This window comes from Colletotrichum orchidophilum, assembly GCF_001831195.1.
Source record: "Colletotrichum orchidophilum strain IMI 309357 chromosome Unknown Scaffold_38.1, whole genome shotgun sequence".
In the NCBI taxonomy this organism is placed as follows: domain Eukaryota; kingdom Fungi; phylum Ascomycota; class Sordariomycetes; order Glomerellales; family Glomerellaceae; genus Colletotrichum; species Colletotrichum orchidophilum.
Window position 1 is genome coordinate 147153 of NW_019172994.1, and position 21428 is coordinate 168580.

General features: G+C 54.4%; 7 protein-coding genes across 7 annotated transcripts; 4 read left to right on the forward strand and 3 right to left on the reverse strand.

Annotated features, from left to right (window-relative positions):
* Nucleotides 1–776: 776 nt before the first annotated feature.
* Nucleotides 777–2962, reverse strand: CORC01_05480 (cupin; the record flags this gene model as incomplete). The annotated part of the gene is made up of 4 exons (XM_022617123.1): nucleotides 777–907; nucleotides 965–2602; nucleotides 2658–2797; nucleotides 2883–2962. The coding sequence occupies 4 exons, from the start codon at nucleotides 2960–2962 to the stop codon at nucleotides 777–779; spliced, it is 1989 nt and encodes a 662-aa protein (XP_022476348.1).
* A 602-nt stretch (nucleotides 2963–3564) lies between these two features.
* Nucleotides 3565–4617, forward strand: CORC01_05481 (ribonuclease HII; the record flags this gene model as incomplete). Its single annotated transcript, XM_022617124.1, has 1 exon — nucleotides 3565–4617. One exon carries the CDS (start codon nucleotides 3565–3567, stop codon nucleotides 4615–4617), a length of 1053 nt encoding a protein of 350 aa, XP_022476349.1.
* A 2622-nt stretch (nucleotides 4618–7239) lies between these two features.
* On the forward strand, nucleotides 7240–9442 carry CORC01_05482 (hsp70-like protein; the record flags this gene model as incomplete). The annotated part of the gene is made up of 4 exons (XM_022617125.1): nucleotides 7240–7289; nucleotides 7398–7478; nucleotides 7556–7854; nucleotides 7917–9442. 4 exons carry the CDS (start codon nucleotides 7240–7242, stop codon nucleotides 9440–9442), a joined length of 1956 nt encoding a protein of 651 aa, XP_022476350.1.
* A 349-nt stretch (nucleotides 9443–9791) lies between these two features.
* On the reverse strand, nucleotides 9792–10526 carry CORC01_05483 (uncharacterized protein; the record flags this gene model as incomplete). The annotated part of the gene is made up of 1 exon (XM_022617126.1): nucleotides 9792–10526. One exon carries the CDS (start codon nucleotides 10524–10526, stop codon nucleotides 9792–9794), a length of 735 nt encoding a protein of 244 aa, XP_022476351.1.
* A 502-nt stretch (nucleotides 10527–11028) lies between these two features.
* CORC01_05484 (uncharacterized protein) lies at nucleotides 11029–13977 on the forward strand (the record flags this gene model as incomplete). The annotated part of the gene is made up of 3 exons (XM_022617127.1): nucleotides 11029–11239; nucleotides 11525–11773; nucleotides 11867–13977. 3 exons carry the CDS (start codon nucleotides 11029–11031, stop codon nucleotides 13975–13977), a joined length of 2571 nt encoding a protein of 856 aa, XP_022476352.1.
* Nucleotides 13978–17192: 3215 nt separating this feature from the next.
* On the forward strand, nucleotides 17193–19626 carry CORC01_05485 (uncharacterized protein; the record flags this gene model as incomplete). The annotated part of the gene is made up of 8 exons (XM_022617128.1): nucleotides 17193–17227; nucleotides 17280–17360; nucleotides 17422–17785; nucleotides 17887–18169; nucleotides 18264–18606; nucleotides 18673–18719; nucleotides 18779–19057; nucleotides 19124–19626. The coding sequence occupies 8 exons, from the start codon at nucleotides 17193–17195 to the stop codon at nucleotides 19624–19626; spliced, it is 1935 nt and encodes a 644-aa protein (XP_022476353.1).
* A 1116-nt stretch (nucleotides 19627–20742) lies between these two features.
* CORC01_05486 (uncharacterized protein) lies at nucleotides 20743–21015 on the reverse strand (the record flags this gene model as incomplete). The annotated part of the gene is made up of 1 exon (XM_022617129.1): nucleotides 20743–21015. A coding segment is annotated over one exon (273 nt), but the record flags the coding sequence as incomplete, so codon positions are not given.
* Between the last annotated feature and the right edge of the window lie 413 nt (nucleotides 21016–21428).

The window sequence follows — 21428 nt, forward strand, 5'->3', positions numbered from 1 at the left end:
GCTGCGTTCCAGACGCCCAATAGAGCGAAGGGGGTTTTATGAATAGGGAGGCAAAGGATATAATGTCTATAAGATATGGTTCTCACTTATGATGATGGCCTTTGTGACGATGCGTGAGACTATTTGTTTCGCAGTAACCCCCTGAGCCGTTCGTTGGTCCAAGGATTAGGGTCACCCACCCCTACGCAGGATGCGGCAAGCTTAGGTATGCGAAGAGTTGCCATGAGACAGTTTGAGGCGAGGGCTTGAAGTAGGTTGCGCTTTCCACAATTTTTGCTTCTTACGATGCCTGCTCTGTGTCACCAGATAGGTTCATCAAATCTAGTTGCTGCATTGGCTGGGTGTCACAAATATTATGTCCAGTGTCGGGAGACGAGTTTCGATGGATTTTGGTGCAATTATAAAACAACCCCCCAAAAAACAAGCAGCCGCTACTCCTCATGATAGTCCTCAACTCGCTCATCTCACAACACAACACGACACGGAAGAGGAGCCTTGCCCTCACTGGCACTCGCTCCCTCGCTCTCTGGCTCGCATCACCTGCTCCAACCAGACCAAGTCCCGTTCTTGGACCCAAAAAGGAACACCGCTACTGACGGAATCCAAACGAGCTGCTAAAGAGGGGTGCCCAGCTAGTGAGCTGCTTTTCGGAAGGAAAGAGGGCAGGAAATGGGATATCTCGCAGAACACACCGCCGACAACCAACGATCAAAGAGAAAAGCTAACAGATGGGACCGATGGAAACCCACTGTCTACGTCCTAGATAGATCAACACTTCAGCCAATGGTCGTATCTTGAGAGAACCCAGGAGTCCCTCCTATCGCCGCGGCGCTGCTCAACTCGCAACCCTGCGCAAAGAAGATGCGAGCTGGGTTTTCATAGTCATTATGGATGCTGTAGTAGTTGCCTGTGCGATCGTCAGTAAAGGTGTTCAAACTCGAGATATCCCATGTGCGCAGCTTACCTCTCGGCACGAACCACATTCCACCGGCGCTGATCCTAAACTGCGACTCGTGCACCATGACCAGGACCTTGCCCTGGAACACGAAAAAGACCATCTGCATCTTGCGCGAGTTCTTGGGCCGCTTCTCCGCGCCGGGCGGGAGGTCAACGACGCCGGAACCGAAAAAGGGCAGGCTGAGCGTCTTTGCGAAGCGGAACGTCGCATCGCGAATGTCCCTTGTTTGGATGGCGCTCGCGGCAACCGCAATCCGCTCCTCGTCAATCTCGACTTGCTCATTGATGGCGGGGGGGTTGAACTCGTGTTCCGGCTGCCAGACCACGATCTCGCCGTCGACGCTGCCGGGGTCCTGCTCCCACGGTTCCGCCGGCTCCTCGTCTTCGGACTCAACCTGTTGTCGCCGCCTGCCTGCCTTGGCGGTGGGTCTGCGGCCTCTCGACTTGCCCTTGCGCGCCGCCTCCCGTTCCTCTTCCTCGACGCGGACGACTTCCTTGACGCTGGGCAGCAGAAATCTGTTGCCCTTTTTGCCGTCTTCAAAGGCCCCATCTTCGTCGTAGGTGACGTGCTCGTTCTTCCAGAACGCCAACGGCCTGTACGACTGGCGGCCGGATCGCGTGTGGGTGATGGAGTGGGGGTCTTGCTTCTGCTTCTGCGAGACCAGACCGCGCGCCTTGGGCATGGGCGGTCCCTTTTGCACCACGCCCAGGATCGAGTCCTCGCCAGCTGTGGCTTGCGGTTTGCGGCCTGGCTTTCCCTTGGGTCCGGGTTTGGATTTTGAGGCGGCCTTGGCTGTCTGCTTCGGTGACTCGCCCTCTTCCTCCTGGGGAACAGCTTTTGGCCGCCCACGTGCTCCGCCTGTCGCCTTCTTGGGTTCTTTCCGCTGTCGTTTGGATGCGCGGTCGTCTTCCTCCTCTTGCTCCTTGTCTCCGTTTGAGTTGCGCGAACGTCTGCGTTTGGGCGCGCTGACCTCCGGTTCCGGCTCCTTTTCCTGCTCAGGCCCAGGTTCGTCTGCTTGGCTCTTGTCTTTGCCCTTGCCCTTTGCCGGCCTGCCTCTCCTCTTGACTGGTGCTTTCTCTTGTTCGGATTCATTGCTGGACTGTGCCGCTGCTTCTTCTGCCTCTTCCTGAACGACTGGCTTCGCCTTAGCCGGACGGCCTTTACGCTTGACAGGCTGTTTCGGAGCCTCGACTTCTGATATTTCCTCTGGTTCCGGTGCTTCTGGCTCAGACTCAGGCTCTGGCACTTCGCCGTCGTCCATGCTGACCATTTGCATCGACTCTTCGTCCCCATTCTCAACAGGGCCGTTGTGCGCCTGTAAAACGGCCTCCTCGTCTTCCTCATTCTCGGAGGAGACTGCGCGTCCGCTCTTGAACCCATTTGGACGTTTGCCATTGAGGCCGGGTCCGTTCTTTTCCAGGGCACCGTAGTCGAGTTTGCGTGATACCGGACCCCCGCGAGTTGGCTGAGGCTCTGTTGGCGAGGATGACCTCCGCTGAGGCGATAGTCGTGTCGGCGATGAGGAAGGGCCGAAGCTTGGGTGCCGCATCGCAGGCGATCCGAGGTTCGTCTTTCGCGGGGATGTTCCTCGGGGAACAAGCCGAGGGTGGTTCTTCATAATCGTGGAAGGACCGGGACCGGATTCTAACGCGGAAGCTTCGTCAGAAATCCGACGATGCACGACGCCAGTGGCACTCACCCGACTCCAGCTCCATGTCCTCTTCGCCATCGTCGCTGGCGGATCTATTATCCTTCTCTGGCGAGGAGAAGAGGCCGTCGATAGGCTGCATGCCATGTTCGTCGCGTACGCCTGTGTCGGGCAACTCAATGCCAGTCTTTCTGTCGGGATGTCAGCCCAACAAGTCCGCGTGTCAGCTGGGGCTTGCGATTCGCGCCAGCTCGAGAACGGGAGTGCGCGACGCACCGTCCTTTTACGCCAAGCTCATGAAAATCGCCCGTAGACGTCTCGCGACGCCGAACGTTGCTCTGTCGCGGTGGTGCCATTGTGAATGTAGAGTTGTGAAATGATTCAAATCTAGAGAGCAGATCAAAAATCGAGATGAAGCATCCCGATCTGAGTCTTTAGCACGAGTGCCTTTGGTGCAAATGAAACGACGTCGTGGGCCGAATCGTGGCCGTGTTTATCCTGCGGAGGTGGTGTTGAGAGGGTTGAGCGCGCGCGACTTTCTGGATGACACAGAGAGTTGGGGACGCGCGCTGAGCACACCTGTGTCGAAGGACTTTCAGTGGCCGGCACTTGCTGCAAATCGGAGTTGACAGGGGCCGGCACGTGTGGATTTGGCGCCATTGCTGAACGCGTCCCCATTAATATAGACGCGTCGAGGGGCTAGGTAGACCAGCCATCAATGATACCCGGTTTCTCAGTCCAAGTACCTGACTTTATGAACATCTGCCCTAATCTCACAGTCTGAACTGTTTAGGTCTTCAGCTCGGAGTTTGGGGATGACAAAAAGGTGCTCCAATTGGTTCTTCTAAGATACGCATAGGACGACGTAAAGCCCATACGAAGCTACCCTTATACCACAATACTGAGACCCAAAAAGAATCCAGATCTATTTCCACCCAAATTCAGTTCACCAGTCACAATGGAAGATTCTCAAACAGCCGAGAACATTGCCCTTGTGACTCCGGTCCCGGGCGTCTTTGTCCCTCCGTCTATCAACGAACAAGCCATCCTCTCAGGCGACTCGTATACATACTTCTCCCCAGTTCCCTCGACACTTCTTCCACCAACCTCATCAACAAAATTCAGCACATCTGACAACTCAGACTCACCTGCAGCGTCCGGCACTCCGGTCTGCCTAGGTGTCGATGAGGCCGGCCGCGGGCCGGTTCTGGGACCCATGGTGTATGGTGTCTTTTATCTACCCATTCCTCTCTCGGACCCCTTGCTCCGTGAGACCCATCACTTTGACGACTCCAAGGTGCTCACCCCAGCCGTCCGCTCCCAGCTCATGACGGCTCTATGTACGGCAGACTCCGACCTGGCCGAGTCTTGCGGCTTCGCCATCTCAGCACTCAGCGCCCGTGACATATCCTCAGGCATGATGCGCCCGGGGGCCAACTACAACCTCAACGCCCAGGCCATGGACGCCACCGTTGACTTGATCAAGGGTGTTTTTGCTCAGGGCGTCAACATCCAGGAGATCTACGTTGATACGGTCGGTCAGCCCGCCGCCTACCAGGCTAAACTGCAACGCTTCTTCCCCGCCACGAAGATTACAGTCGCGAAGAAGGCAGACAGTCTCTACCCCTGCGTCTCGGCAGCTTCTGTGTGCGCAAAGGTCACTCGTGACGCCGCACTTGAGGTTCTTTACAAGGGGCGAGCCCCCGAGGCCGCGGCAGAGGGAGAAGAGGGCATGGCTTGGGGTTCGGGTTACCCATCAGATGGGCGGTGCGTGTCGTGGATGAGATCTAATATGCACCCGATCTTTGGATGGGGGGCTGAATGCCGATTCAGCTGGGGCACGGCTAAGGACATGCTCGAAGCCAAGGGGAACCCTAAGGTGGACTGGCCGGTCGAAGATGATGATGATACCACGCGAATGACAGACTACTTCGTGTCGGGTAACAGGGAAGAGGACGGCGATGAATTGGGAACTTGGTTTGGGAGGCCGGCTGGCCTGGAGGCGTTTTAGTAAGATAGTTCAGATTGAAATTGTAAAACATAAGGCCTCACCTGGGAGCTTCCTTCACTTGCCACTTCAATAACAGTAGTACAACACCACTTTCTACCGACCGGGAACTCGTATGCCCTTTCACTGAGTGTTGCCCAGAGGTCAGCAGGTCAGAGTCGTCAGTCAGATGTTTCAACAGCCATTTTGCAACTATTCATATTTCCTAGTAGTACCTACGGTGAGCAGCTTGATTATTAACACCATGAGGAGGCATTGCATCCTGCTGGGTCCAGTCCTCAGCAGCTTCAGATGCCGAAGGAGGCGGATGAAATCGATCCCCCTTGCGAACATCATGATTTAAGACGAGTGGGTGAATTCCAATCGTTCGTGTTGAGAAAATTTGAGAAAGAGACTGAATTCAGGTTCTAAGGGCCATGTGAATTCTTGATTTGTTCCTAGGTTGCATGCCCACTCTTAAGGACATCACATCAAACTCACTGAGGCCGGTTAAATACCTGCTGAATGACACACCAACTAAGAACCAAAGTCGTGATCTATATCTTTCACTGCCTACTGCTCCGAAGAAGACTGGGCTTATTGCGTCTGGCAGATGAGCACGAGGGGGGTTGCATACTCTGTCAGTCACCGACAGAGAATCACTTCCACATCGCCATGTGGTAACTCATTTAATCACCAGGAAGCTCTGAAGAATGTCCTTGGGAAACACGATAGAAAGCATGCTCTATTCCCCATGGAAGCTTCAGCTCTTCGGAGACGGCCGATCATGGCAATCTTGGACGGGACATGCGATGATTACCTTCGGACTACAATTCAAGCAAGCTTCGCATGCCTGCAGAAGGCAAATACCACCCAGCCACCTGCTCGCCAGAAAATGCCGCTCGTTTTTCGTCGAATATCGTCAGCTCGATGACGGTATTTAACACGCTACTCTCATTGACGAGATCCAGTCCTCATGCCATTCCTGGTCTGGATAGTGGCCTCAACTGGGAGAGTCTGGTCATGGAGTTATGTCGAAGCGATAACCACATCTGGACCGGGTCTGAGATGCCTTAATTCACGTTGATGTTAGGTCTGGTATTCCGGATCCGGGACCCATTTTTACACGGGCTTCTCAAGCGGCTGAGGCCGGCCGATCAAGGTCGGATATGGGGTCAGTACCGATTGTCACGGTACCTAGATTGGATATAGCCAATACCCTCTTGCGAGTGTCGTATTGGGTGGTGCTCAAGGTAGGTAATTACGTGGTAACTTATCTTAAAGATCTTCAATCCGCAAATTTCTGAGCGCTCGGCGGGGTTTCCTCCTCTGCCTCTATATTGCCTGGTTGTTGTTGGGCGCTATAAAAAGCATCAGGTACGAATGCGCGGGCACCGTCTTCAGAAAGTGCGACGGAGACGAGGGACACTGTGAGCTCTGTGGGAGAAGTAAAAAAACCTGCTATGGTGGGTGTCATTGGGCTGCCATGGCAACAAAGGTTACGCTGCTCTTTGCGCACCTGCATGCAATGATCACTACACACCAAGGCACTAAGAATAGATGCGATAGCAGCCTGATCCCAATAGTTATTCTCTGCCATTAGGTACATTACTTACCACCCGTAGTTTGCCCGCATGTTCCCATTAATGCTATTAAGGTAGTCCTTCGCGTCCCCGTCCTCCTCGATGCCGCTGCCGTCACCGCCGTTCTTGGTGTCCCCGGGCACCCCTGGGGGTATCGTTCGCGCCTTCCGTTGACTTCGAATGTCACCTTCTGTTTGCTCGATGGCAGGGCATCTTACTAAGGCAAAGCAAGTAAGATGGTTCTGGTGGATGATAGATGCTTCACGAAGGGTCGCTGGGTCAATCGCTGGGCCGGCCCAGCTGTGTGGCCCCGCCAGCCTGAATGATATCACCTCACCGGCGAAATTCTCTTTTCTGGAGCGGTGTGGATTCCTGGACAAGAGGGGAAAAGTAAAGGATACCTACACAGACCAATTTTAAGGCGTGCATGGGAGGCAGGCCAGGGTACTGCGACAAGGGGCGCAAACGGGCTGCCCCTCCATAGATTTCGTGGAAGCTTATGATGTCAGCGAATCGTCTTTCGCAGAATCTTTCGAAAGTTGTTGGAAACGCCTTGCGAAGCACCGAGGGATTGCCTCGAATCCTGGGAAATTAGAAACCTTGCCTCCTGAAGAGGCTGAAAACGCCCTAGTCTCGAATTGATCCTTGCATGGGTTGGTAGAAAATTTCGGGCGTGTTCGAGAGGCTCCTGGAAGTGTCCCCAGCTGGGCCGCAGCGATTGTAGTACCCCACCAATGGAGAGCGGGTGGAAGAGGAAAGAACCAATTCGAATTTTTGCGGGGCACTGAGTCGCTCCTGCCTCCCACCTTTTAAGAATCCCAAACACCAGCCTTTCATATCTCTTGCCCTTTCACTCCTCACGAAAACCAATTCTTTCTTCATAATACCCAACAAGAATCAGAAGTGTTCAGCGCATTTCTTTCTCCAACGAAATCTTCATCGTTGATATCAACTCTACCGGAAAACAACTTTCCCCGGTTACGCGCACAACGAAGATACCCCTCCTTCACCTACGCACCCCAAAAACACCACAACTCTTCTTCCACACATCACAACCGTCAAAATGGCTTCCGGAGGCAAGGCTGTCGGTATCGACTTGGGTACCACGTACTCGTAAGTTGTCTTCCCAACTGCTATCCCTTTCCCTCCTTTCCTCTCTTTCCGCGCCCCAATTTCCCACTTCCACCAAACAATTTCAAAACATGGACTAACGACATCTAGTTGCGTCGCATACTACTCCAACGACAAGATCGAGATCATTGCAAACGATCAGGGCAACCGGACTACACCTTCATTTGTCGGGTAAGTTGGAATCCATGCTCGAGATTCTATTCTCGACGTTGCATCATTTAAAAATCGTCGTGCTAACTATGAAATAGCTTCACTGACACCGAGCGTCTGATTGGAGATGCGGCCAAGAACCAGGTCGCCATGAACCCCCACAACACGGTCTTCGATGCCAAGCGTCTCATTGGCCGCAAGTTCCAGGACTCCGAGGTCCAGGCCGATATGAAGCACTTCCCCTTCAAGGTCATCGAGAAGGGTGGCAAGCCCAACATCGAGGTCGAGTTCAAGGGCGAGACCAAGACTTTCACTCCCGAGGAGATTTCTGCCATGGTTCTCACCAAGATGCGCGAGACCGCCGAGTCTTTCCTGGGTGGCCAGGTCAACAACGCAGGTTAGTAATTCTCCGCCCTGAGTGTATAATTTTTACAGGATCTGGTGTCTAACATATCCCAGTTGTTACTGTCCCCGCCTACTTCAACGACTCCCAGCGTCAGGCTACCAAGGACGCCGGTCTCATTGCCGGCCTCAACGTCCTCCGCATCATCAACGAGCCCACCGCTGCCGCCATTGCCTACGGCTTGGACAAGAAGGCTGAGGGCGAGCGCAACGTTCTCATCTTCGATCTCGGTGGCGGTACCTTCGATGTGTCCCTCCTGACCATTGAGGAGGGCATTTTCGAGGTCAAGTCCACCGCCGGTGACACCCACTTGGGTGGTGAGGACTTCGACAACCGTCTCGTCAACCACTTCGTCAACGAGTTCAAGCGCAAGCATAAGAAGGATCTTTCCTCCAACGCCCGCGCCCTGCGCCGTCTTCGCACCGCCTGTGAGCGTGCCAAGCGCACCCTGTCCTCGTCTGCCCAAACCTCCATCGAGATCGACTCTCTCTTCGAGGGTATCGATTTCTACACCTCCATCACCCGTGCTCGCTTCGAGGAGCTCTGCCAGGACCTGTTCCGCTCCACCATCCAGCCCGTCGATCGTGTCCTTACCGACGCCAAGGTCGACAAGTCCCAGGTCCACGAGATCGTCCTGGTCGGAGGTTCCACCCGTATCCCCCGTGTCCAGAAGCTCATCTCCGACTACTTCAACGGAAAGGAGCCCAACAAGTCCATCAACCCCGATGAGGCTGTTGCGTACGGTGCCGCTGTCCAGGCCGCCATTCTGTCTGGTGACACCTCCTCCAAGAGCACCAACGAGATCCTTCTTCTCGATGTTGCCCCTCTGTCCCTCGGTATCGAGACTGCTGGTGGCATGATGACCAAGCTCATTCCCCGCAACACCACTATCCCCACCAAGAAGTCCGAGGTGTTCTCTACCTTCTCCGACAACCAGCCCGGTGTCCTCATCCAGGTCTACGAGGGTGAGCGCCAGCGCACCAAGGACAACAACCTTCTCGGCAAGTTCGAGCTTACCGGCATCCCCCCCGCCCCCCGCGGTGTTCCCCAGATCGAGGTCACCTTCGACCTGGACGCCAACGGTATCATGAACGTCTCCGCCGTTGAGAAGGGTACCGGCAAGTCCAACAAGATTGTCATCACCAACGACAAGGGTCGCCTTTCCAAGGAGGACATCGAGCGCATGCTCGCTGAGGCCGAGAAGTTCAAGGATGAGGATGAGGCCGAGGCCCAGCGTGTCTCTGCCAAGAACGGCCTTGAGTCTTACGCCTACTCTCTCCGCAACACTCTCAGCGACTCCAAGGTTGATGAGAAGCTTGAGGCTGATGACAAGGAGAAGCTCAAGACCGAGATCGACACCATTGTCACCTGGCTCGACGAGAACCAGCAGGCTACTCGCGAGGAATACGAGGAGCGCCAGAAGGAGCTCGAGGGTATTGCCAACCCCATCATGATGAAGTTCTACGGCTCTGCTGGCGGCCCTCCCGGTGCCGGTGGCGCCCCTGGCGGCTTCCCCGGCGCCCCCGGCGGCGCTCCCCCCGGCAACCACGACGACGGTCCTACCGTCGAGGAGGTTGACTAAATTGATACCCTTGATGAATTCTTTCCTTAGAGTCCGAGTCATGGGTGTGACACCGCATCGGCTGTCACGGGGTTTCACGACTAGACTTTTGCTTTCTTTGCATTTATGAAATCACGATGGGAAAAGCACGGTTATGGGTCAGATGTATTCTAGCTAGGCTCCACGGTTTAGGAAGTCTAATACAAAACAGTAAAAATTACTTGTCCTCCGCTATTGATTGTGATGTGCTCCGATTTAAGATGTTGGCATATGAGTTGTTTCCGCTAATCGTTGCGCTTTGCCTAGTACAGCACCTAAAAAAAAATTGCGAGAAGAGTGGTATTTTACTGAATAGTCTGCTACAAAAACATTATGCCGACGCTGCTTCGATGCCTAGCCTTTGCCTAATCTGCTTCCGCCTCTCAATTTCCATCTTCTGCCATTCCTCGTCATCAAGTGTGGAGTCTTCAAATCCCTCCGTAAATGCTGTGCCTGGTGGGACCTTTGTGGTCCTCGCCTGCCAGACGTCCTCACTGCTCGGCTTACCATCTCCATACTTCTCATACTCTTTCTGACGATAGTGGTCTCTGATTACATCCTCCTTCATCTTTCCCGAGTAGCTCTTGATCCTCATGCAGAACCAAAAGTCCTCCCAGTGTTCGCTGCAAGAGCGCATTGTGCCGTATCGGTAGATACTATTCCACTGGCCGCCGACGGACTGGCAGTGGAACGCCATGTCGAAGGCCTGGCGGCAAGACATCTCTGTCGGTAGGGTGGACTCGGCCACGGGGTTGTCGGATGGTGGCGTGATCGCACGGTTGCTCGTTTGAGAGGGGGAGTCGGGTGAGGACTTGAGGGAGAACCATGACGAAGAAGACGATGATGGTTTGGGCTGTGTTGGGGACGTTTGCGCCGGCGCAGGCGTTTTCTCTTCTGGCTGGCTATCGGATTCGTTCTGGAAGAGGGCGATGAACTTTGCAATCTCAGGATCGATCTCGGAATCAGTCGACTTATTCGAGGATGGCGGGGTCGATGTAGGAGCCTGGGAAGCTTGTCCGGGAGTGGCTGTCTTGGGGGGAGATGGCGAAGCCCAGAGCCAACCCATTTTGAAGAGCTTTTGAATTGAAATGAAGAACGGTTCGAAAAAAGTGAACCAAGAGCCAAATTATCTTGGAAGGTCGAAAGCACTCGAAAATGAGGAGAAATCGGCAATCGGTACTATCAATGACCTCCAAGACGCCGCGTCTAGCCAATGAGTGGTTGCATATTTTTTGCCGTAAGGTAGGTAGGTAGCTGCGCATGCTCTGGTCGGGTGGGGCCTTATCGGTTCGGATAAGATTTGGTCCGTTCCAGACTTAAGGTTATGGGGCGCACTGAGCGGGCCTTTTCCAGTGGGGTCACCAGGCGTGACATCATTCCACCCAAACACCGGGGGCTCTCTCGTGCAGGAGCTAAGCAGCTCTGGTAAGGTGAGGCAAGGCAGGCGAGCTAGTCGGTCGCCTTAATTCTCTGCCTTCCAATCTGCTATTCACAACGTCCCTGTTTCAAAACTCAATTCCGCCGTCTCTTGCCAGAGCAATATGTGAGTCTGCAACTACACCCATCCAATGTTACATACCAGAGCGCTGCTTCGCTCCGGCATGAGGCCTGCGCCTCGGCTGCAGATTACATGGGGCCCGCCCCGGCCATTTGCTCGACCCCAGCGACATGGAGATATCGTGCGCGCCACGTCCAAAGTATGGGAGAGCACCGTAACCGGCGACGAGAAGTCTGGTCATATCACGACTTCGGAGAGCGAATCCATTCTCTTCTTTGACAGTAAGATTCTGCTTCCCCTGTATTTGGAACGGAGTTGTTCTGCGCATCTGACCCCGGGCCTCGTGTCCCAGGTTTGATCCTCACCATCTCCAAATTTTCTCCTCTACCATGCACAAAATATCATATCAATGCTCTCCACTGTCTCCAGTTTCCTCGTCGTCCACATCCCCTGTTCTCTTTACACTCACTATTCCTTCTCGTCATCCCCACTGTCCTTGCGCCCTTTGTCCAAAATCACTTTGGCCAGCGCTCTCACAATGGAGTAACACTGACAGTGGCTGGTAGACCTCTTTCCTCTCAAGCTGACCTACCTCCTCCGACGATCATGGCAGTCAGACCGCGACCTGACCGACCTTCTCAAGCGCTTCGACGGTGCTGGTGGAGGCCTTGGCACAGATCCGATCAACTTGGTAAAACGAGCTATTCCGAACGACCTCCCAATCAAAGTTACAGAGATCCTACCACGACTGAAGGACGGGGGAGCTTTTGTCAAATTCAGCCATGGCTCCAACGTAGTACCCAAAGATATTGAGAGTGAGTATAAGTCTCGTTACTGTCCATAACAACTTCTTCATCACTGCCCAAACCGGGTCTTATTCACAGTGTGCACGGCTAAAAAAACCCCAGCATCCCTCGCACGCTCGCTCGAAAAGCACCCCCTCAGACCATGGTTTAACCCCTTCCGCGGGGTTCAAGCAGGACTCGTCAAGGGAGTTCCGTGGCTGGAGGACCTCTACCGATTTCCCAGAAGTCGCGTCAAGGTCGAGTTCACAGGAAAAGACGCTGGTGACGAGGCTGTCGAATTATCTCAGGAGACCCTCTACAGTATGTTCCGCAGGTATGGCAAAATTGCCGAGATTACATCACAGCCCTCCGACTCAAAGATTCTCCCAAAGTACGCTTATATCGACTTTGCGCGCGTTCGCGACGCCATCATGGCAAGGAACTGTCTCCATGGCTTCCTTGTCGACGAGGGTCTGGGTGGCGGAAAGATTGGTACAAGGCTTCGCCTGTCCTACGAGCAAAAGGTCAAACCGCACAATATCTGGAACTGGATTTCCAGCCACCCCAGGGTGGTCATTCCAGTTGTTGCCGCCCTTCTCGCTGCCATCACAGTGGCCATTTTCGACCCCATACGTGAATTCTTCGTCAAGGCCCACATCCAGCATTCTTTCACGTTGACTTACAACAGATTCTATCGATGGATCAAGAACCAAACTTCCGACATTTTCTCCTCGTTTGGACACAAGAAGACTGACAAGGCTGGTTTCAGCGCAGTTTGGCAGCATCGTCGCGACCTCATTGAGCAGATCCAGACCTGGCTGCTCGAGAGCTCTGACACCTTCATCGTTGTTCAAGGCCCTCGGGGCTCCGGTAAAAAGGAACTCGTCTTGGATCAGTCACTCAAGGGCAGGGAAAACGTTCTAGTGATTGATTGCAAGCCGATTATCGAGGCAAGGGGCGAAAGTGGGACTATCAAACACCTGGCTACCGCCGTGGGCTACAAACCGATTTTCGCTTTTTTGAATAGCATGAGCAGCATGATCGATTTGGCAGTTCAGAGCACGACTGGGGTCAAGGCTGGATTTTCCGAGACACTGGAGTCGCAGGTGGTCAAAATCCTTCACACCACCGCCGAGGCCCTGAAGGAAGTATCTCTTGCTGGACGCGACAAGGATGGCAAGGACAGTGACCTGTCAGACGACACCTACTTGGAGGCTCGTCCAGACAAGCGGGCTGTCGTTGTGATTGACAACTTCTTGCACAAAAATGAGGGCTCGAGCCTGGTCTACGATAAGGTTGCGGAATGGGCTGCGGCCATGGTTCAAAACAACGTCGCCCACGTCATCTTCTTGACAGACGACACGTCTTACTCAAAGTCACTCTCAAAGGCGATGCCAGACCGCGTATTCCGTCAAGCTGCTTTGGGAGATCTCTCCCTCGATGTCGCCAAGAAATTCATCATCAGTCGTCTTGAAGAGGACGAGATTGAAAAGGTCCGAGAACAATCTAAAGAGACAGGGGAGACAGAGGATAAAACTGAGCAACAACAAAAACCGGATCTTTCGGAGCTAGACTCGGCAATTGGCATCCTCGGCGGCCGTCTGACAGACCTTGAATACTTTGCCAGACGCTTGAAGGGTGGCCAGAGCCCACAGCGAGCCATCGAGGACATCATCAATCAGAGCGCCACTGAAATTGTCAAGATGTACCTATTAGGCGGCAAGGATACTGTCGAGGGCAGAAAATGGTCCACCGAGCAGGCATGGTATTTGATCAAGGCGCTTGCCTCCCACGACGGTCTCCGATATAACGAGGTTCTTCTGTCTGATACTTTCGCATCTTCCACCACGCCCGGCGCTGCGAATGGCGAGTCGGCTTTGGAAGGGCTCACAAACGCGGAGCTCGTCACTGTCGAGACCTACAACGGCCGGCCGCAAACTATTCGACCCGGAAAGCCGATGTATCAAGCAGCGTTCAGTCTTCTACTCGATGACCGTGTTCTCAGGGCCAAGATGGATCTAGCGCTGTTGAAGGAGCTTACCAAGGTCGAGACCAAGGTAATCGAAAAGGCTGAAGGGGAGCTGGCGCTACTGGGCAGCCTGCCAAAACAGCCTGCTCAGACCGGTTCTCGAGTGTTGTACTTGCTGGTCAAACTCGAGAGCAGCCAAAACAAGATCATTAAGTACGAAAAGGAGATTGCTGCGCTCAAGACGGTTCTCAAGCATAACTACTGAGGCATCGCATCTCTGGAGGCTTTCTGTTCATCGGCAAAAAAAAAAAAAAAGGCCGAGAAAGAAATAACGTTGGTCGATACCCTTCTCAATATTTTAATAGTACCAAATCACTTAGCACAACTCAGTATTGAGTCTGTGAAAAGCTATTCGTCTTTTTTTTGTGCCCGTTCTGCCATCGCCGTCAGTATGCCTGCTGCTCCGCTCGAGTCTAGGCTCAGGTTTGCGGGCTGAGGTGTTGCAAGGAAAAGCAACGAACGTTGAAAGGCGCGAAATACCGTGCACTAAAGTTTCTGTTCGCGCGAAACTCCGACTTCTTGTGGAAAAATCCTGGTTGCTCATGGATACGTTTCTGGGATTGCATCTGTGACATGGATGGGTATTGCATGCATCTTTAAGTTCCGAGTGTCTCCTGCGATTCAAGGTACCTGTCCTGCCATCGTTAGAGGCGGGCAGCGACCGCTGTAGATTTTAGTTGCTCCCGCCGTCGTCTTTTTAGTGGACCTTGGAGTCCTGGAATTTTGCGGCCAATGACTGTGTTACGGGAGACTGGCCATGAGACTCCGCATCGTCTCCGCCCGCCGACAGAACCACCGCCGGAACGGAGGTGGAGGACTGCCTCTACTAGGTATGTGCAGCCTTTGGAGAAGCGCAAAGAATTGCATCTGCCCCGCGGGGTTCGCTGGGGATCCCTTGAATCGAGCATCTTACTGGTTGACGCTACAGTGCTCGAATCATTCTTCACTCACTCTCTACAGGACGACGCGACTCAGGCCTCTCAGCTGACGACCGGGGAGATGGCCGACGGACGTACAGGTGCAAAGTCGTACTTGAAGAACAAAACCTTGTCACAAGGTCATGTGCTTGCAGTGCCATCAGTCAGCCACTAACCTCATCAAAAGTTGCATCCTCCAACCAGAACCAGGGTACAGAGGAAGCGATCATCGGCTCGATAACCCATTTCGACAACCCAAGCTTTGCAGGCAACGATACAAGCCTTTTTAGAGGGCTGGGCGTTTTCTCGGCAATTCTGGGCATTGTACTCCGTAGGCGGCTCTCCCAAATGATTTCTTGGCTACGACTCTGGCCGACGACTCCCGACAATACCCACAATACCCACAATATTTACATGTCCAACTTTCGACGCAAATGCGCTCCAAACCCACCAAGAAACAATGTGGCCGTTTTTCCATCTTGTCGGCAGTATGAAGCTCCGGAGCTCATCCACGCGTCACCCCGGCCACACCATTATACGAGTCGTTGCCGACTTGGCCCAACCATGTCTCTCGCGCTTTCGTGCCATGGCACCATGTCTACTTAAAAGGCCGTTCAGTTGGTTTTCAAGTGGAGATACAGTTGACTGGTCTGCCGTAAAGACCAATGGCAAACATACCGCCTCTGAACAATGACGTCTTCATGCAGGCGTCGAAATGAGGAGTCGGTCAATCCTGGTCCAACGTGCTCTCTTTTTTGCCCTCTTCTTTCAACCCTCTCTGGGTACGGTGAAGCCTTTTTGGTGCATCAAACCCCGCAAACCCGGGGTGAAGGAAACGTGCCCGGTTTATTTTCTGTCATTCATCGGAGCCCAAGCAGAGGAGTGCAATTGCGACTGTGCAGCCAGGTCGCAGAAGTAGTGAACACTTCGATATCAAATGCGACGCCAACACCGCCGTCCTTGGCACGATTGAGGAAATCTCTTGTTCTGCCTTGGCTTTTCCCAATTCCCCGAGATAAGTGGCGGCGTCTCCAAGACTCTAGGGGAAAACTACAAACGATTCCGCCCAGTAGTGCCCCCCGGTCGATAGCCTACCACGGAAACGGAGCTATTCTCCAGACATAGTGCGATCGGCAGCTGGGTGTCATCTCATCTGACGACGCCATTCCCGTCTTGCGCCGCACCGCAGCCCGCCCGTTCGTTTGCCTTGCCTCTATATCCGTACGCCAGGGGCAATGAATACGGTTAAGCATGACGGCTTGGCTTGAGTTTTACAACCAAATGTACTTCCGACGGTATCTGTCTGACGGGGTCCCCCGTTTTGATTACGTCCCGTCTCGAGTAGCCGGGGTTCCTGTCCTTAACTCTTGCAGCGTGAACGGTCCCACTCGACGTGTGTTGCGTGTGCTAGTACAGAAGAGCTGGGACGTGCTATTCCTGGGGGAGAAGATGAGGAGAAGGGCAATTCTGGGGAAATCCAGATGTTTGGACTGAAAGCAAGACTACAGAGCAACCGACCGTCGGAACCATGAATCCCTTCATTCCAAACGGAATCGATGACGCCCAAGGCTAATCCAGCGGAAGTAAACCTTTGGCATTGGAGCTGCTGCCTGCGACGTCCAGCAGCCAGTATCATCTGCGCCGATCTCTGCCCAATTCCTACACGGTAGAGGAGCGCTACCAAGGCGCCGGGCTTTCGTCCGCAGAACCCAACTCCAATGACAGCCACTACCAGTGAAGATCTCAAATGTTGCACAACCTAGATGCGCCCTTGCGGAGCATCGTTGCATCTCTCTTGGTCGCGCAGTCCAATAGGACTCGGGGATATAGATGATGGGCAAGGCCAGGCTCGCGAACCATGTAGTCTGGTCTGCTCTCCGCTGCCTTGGTCAGATAAAGAGAGAGTCGCCACTATGGTGGTAACCCGCCGTGCCATGAGCACTACCTTACACCACGCGTGTGTGAAGGGGAACTTGTCTGCTCCATCTGAACATTGGCGACCGTTCTCCCCCCCTCAAACCCCAGCGAATCCACTTTCAAAGGTTTGGACTTTCCCCATGGGTCGCCCCGTTGTGGATCTCTCTAGACACTCGTGGTCTGTGGTCCAGTCCATTTGCATGAGAGGAGAGGGGAACAAAGATGTCCACCAAGTCATGTTGACAGACGCCTTGGAGCTGCCGTTCTTGCCTGCGGGGAAGGTGGTTGCGCTGGTCTGGTCTCGTTGAACCTTGCGCAAAGGTTGGGATGAGATTGTCTGTGGGCGAGATACAAATACCAGGCAACGCCCATCCCATGCTGCCATGTTCCTTCTCCTCTCGTCCGAGCCCTGTCTTATGTGTTGGACGATCACTCTCGGATCTAAGCCGTATGACTTCGTAGAGCCTTCAATTTCATCCTGCGATAGATCGAAAATCTAGAGCTGGAAGCATCAAATCACTCTCATATCAACCATTCGATATTCGTAAGGCTTTGAGTCGCTGATATCACTCATCGCGCCGCAACAATGGCGGACGACAAACACGTTGACGGAGCCGTGGTGTAAGTATCAACCCTTCGGCGTTAATCGTTCCACTCAGACTAACAATCTCAGTTCGGGTGACTTTTCAAACATGGAAAAAGCCCGCCGCGGATCTCAAGCAACAGTCGATCTAAACGACAACGTCGACGCAAAGTCCGTCCTCTCCTTCTATATCCGATCTCCGCTGGACCCCCAACTAACACGCAAAATGCAGGATCAAGAACCCCCTCCTCGGCATAACCCGCGCCGAGCTCCTCCGCGACGTCGAAGCCTTTGCCCACGACAAGGGCCTCGAGGAGTACATCCCGGTCCTCAAAAAGGGCGCCCTCGTCGCCCAGGACCCGACGGGCTACGAGGAGATTGACGGCGCCGAGGCCCTCGATGCCACCGAGATCCAGGTCCTCCGCGACGAGGTCGAGCACAAGTGGCGCATCCCCAAGATCCTGTACCTCACAATCATTACCTGCTCCATCGGCGCCGCCGTCCAGGGGTGGGATCAGACGGGCAGCAACGGCGCGAACCTGTCGTTCCCCACGGTGTTTGGCATCGGGGGCACCTCGCACCATGATACCCTCCTCGTACGTCTCACTCACTGACCCATACATTACACTCATACAGCTTGACCTACGTTGTTGCTGAAACTCATGCTTCTGCTTCATGTACACTGACACTCAAAAAGGTCGGCCTCGTGAACGCGGCGCCATACATCGGCAGCGCCCTGATCGGATGCTGGCTCTCGGACCCGCTCAACAACTTCTTGGGCCGCCGCGGCGCAATCTTCTTCGCCGCCAACTTTTGCCTCTGGCCCGTCATCGGAAGCGCTTTCGCCCAATCCTGGCCGCAACTGCTCGGCTGCCGTGTCCTACTCGGCATCGGCATGGGAGCCAAGGCCAGCACGGTGCCCATCTTTGCCGCTGAGAACTCGCCCGCGCCGATTCGTGGTGCTCTTGTGATGACATGGCGTGAGTAGATAGACCCCGTTGGCTCTGAAAGTCCATCTTGGGGCGTCGTTGTCTTTGGCTTGCTTGCTCGATTACTGACCGCGACGCCCTCCAGAACTCTGGACAGCCTTCGGAATCGCAGCCGGAACGGCAGCCAACCTGGCCGTCGCCAAGACCGGCGCCATCGCCTGGCGCCTCCAGCTCGGGTCGGCCTTTATCCCGGCTCTGCCCCTCGTTCTGCTCATTTACATCTGCCCAGAGTCCCCGCGCTGGTACATCAAGAAGAACCGATTCCCGGACGCCATGAAGTCGCTGCTGCGGCTGCGAAACCACCCAATCCAGGCCGCGCGCGATATCTACTACATTCATACCCAGCTCCAGGTCGAGGCCGAGATTATTGGGAGGTCCAACTATGCCAAGCGCTTCGTGGAGCTGTTTACTATCCCGCGTATCAGACGGTGAGTATCTCATATGAGACAAGGAGTTTGTGTGATGAAAGTGAGACTGAGTTTCGGGTGATACAGTGCCACGCTGGCTTCCTTCACCGTCATGATTGCCCAGCAAATGTGTGGTAAGTCGAGCCGCCCCACCACTTCTGAGTGTCTCCGGCCTTTGCTAACGAGCAACAAGGAATCAACATCATTGCATTCTACTCGAGCACCATCTTCAAGGAGGCCGGCACGTCGGAGTACAACGCCCTCCTGGCGTCCTTTGGCTTCGGCATGGTCAACTTCATCTTCGCCTGGCCGGCCATCTGGACGATTGACACCTTTGGCCGCCGCTCCCTCCTGCTCTTCACCTTCCCCCAAATGGCGTGGACGTTACTCGCCGCCGGTCTCTGCACGCTCATCCCGGGCACCGGAGGCGCCCACTTGGGACTCGTGGCTTTGTTTGTCTACCTTTTTGCCGGTATGTCCTTCTTCTCAGTTGGTGTGTGCGTGAACTTGATAAAGGCGTAATATTGACGTCTTGCAGCATTCTACTCACCCGGCGAGGGTCCTGTCCCCTTCACCTACTCAGCCGAGGTCTTTCCCCTCTCCCACCGCGAAGTAGGCATGTCCTGGGCCGTGGCGACCTGCCTCTTCTGGGCGGCCGTCCTCTCCATCAGCTTCCCCATCATGCTGGCGGACCTCGGTGTTGTCGGCTCCTTCAGCTTCTACGCGGGCCTCAATGTTGTCGCCCTCGTCATGATCTTCTTTTGGTTGCCCGAGACTAAGCAGCGCACCCTCGAGGAGCTCGACTATGTCTTTGCGGTACCCACGCGCGTTTTCATGCGGTACCAGCTCACGAAAGCGCTGCCGTACTGGTTTAAGCGCTGGGTGCTGTTCCAGCGGGATGCCACGCTAGAGCCGCTTTACAAGTTTGACCTCACGCACGAGGACCACCACGGCAGCGAGACGTACGAGAAGACGCAGGTTGAGCAGCGGGACCAGAAGAGGAGCGGTTCCGCTACCGGCGTAAACGTCACCGCCTCGTAAGGATGGGCAGGTCGACGAGACTAGGGAGGGCACTGACTGGCTGGCCTTGGAGCCGTTGAGATGGGATGGGGCTTTGATACCACTGAGGCTAAGCTAAAGGGGAGTTGCGGCGTGTGTACATACACGCGCGCCTACGTAATCAGCGTCGAGTTTGCTCGTTTAGTCGGAGAATTGTAGACGAGGAAGGGGGGCTGAATGGCAACCCACAACCCGCAATTGAAATACTTTATGAGAGCATCGGAACACATCCCGATGATACCACCCTGTGTACGCCCCCTTCGTACCTTCAAATCAACTGCCAACTCGGTATGTACGCAGTATTAAGGCCCCTTCAATTTTCACGAATCGTGGCAAACAACATTCTTCACGCAAGACTTTTCAACCCACCCCTTCCCGCAACCAGGCCGGCCCGCTTGACGTAGGAGAAAATGTCTCTTGACGAATCTGGCTCAGGGGCGGCAAGGCGGTAATAGCACTTGTAAGTCTCGGTGGTCTTCTCAGTGGTCTTCTCAGACGGCGCGAGAGACGGCGGCTTTTCTGAATGGGTCCTCGGATCCCACCCCCTCGTAGCGGGCGGGGAAAGGCCGCGTTCAATTGACGTATGTACGCCAAGTCCTGCCCCGGTGATGACACCAAGTGCGGAAGAACGCGTGGGAGGGAATATTGGAGCAAGAAGAAGAGAGCGGTCAGCCCTCGGCACGAGAGCAACGGCAGCTAAGGGCTTTTCGTGAAGGCCTTCCCGAGTTCCGCGCAAGCAGTGATCCAAATCGAGATTCCTCTCGCCGCCTCGTGTTGAGTCTAGCGTCAAACCTAACAGTGCCTCTTGAGGGCGATCAATTATGAAAGATTTTCGCAACACTGGCTGCTGATCCGATCCAACCTCTGACACGCAGATTGAAATCGTCGAGAATGTGAGACGTGGCACACTTGTGCTGCAGGAATCCGAGAAGGGGCGCGAGGTGGTAAAGTAACACGTTTCACATGCATGATGGAGCACATGCTTGAAGAGCAAAAAGAAAGAATGCGCAGAGAGTCCATCTCGTAATCTCGTATGGAATAGAGTTCCTCGCTCGGCGGACCGTGCCTGGGGAGACGACCTACTTTCGTACAGACAGATCATGTTGCACCGCCGCAACCTCTAGCGCTTCCTTTTTCCAGGTACCCGCGTTTTTGAGGGTCTGAGGTGTGTCTCTGACGATCACCTCGGGCTGAAAACCGTTCTTGGGATAACAAGAGGAACCGTGAGGAAGTTGTTGTGTCATTGGTCGCCACTGGCGCGAATCGCAATGAGGCCAACGTCGGACTAGGCTGGCGCCGTTGAGGGCGCCGCCAGCTGGGCTGCCGCGAGCCGCGGACGTGGCTGGTTGGTTGGGTTTCGAAAAGGGCTAGTGAAGAAAAGCTGGCGACAGGGAGGGCGAGTGACAGGCCGCCAAGTGGGAACAACCCGTACACCGTAAATGAGTGGCCGACCGTGTGGCCGTTGGTATCGCGAGAAAAACCTTGAAGCTCACCCACTGTGATCACGCCTGTGTCTCACCTACGATGTAAGTGTTAGAAACAGAGCGGAAATTGAATGGATTTCTTGTTCAATGGGTGCAAGATTGAGTGGCCTGTCGGAGCAGGGGCCCATGGGCAGGTCCAGACAGTCCAGACTCGAAGCGACTTGAACGCGCGGTGCAAACCAGCTTCTGTCACATTTTGTCTCTCTCCTGTCCTTGTAGGGCTCCGCTAGGACGCAGGGGCGGGGATGAGGGGAGGAAAGCTGGGATACTACACTAGGACTCGAAAAGAGGAGATCGGAG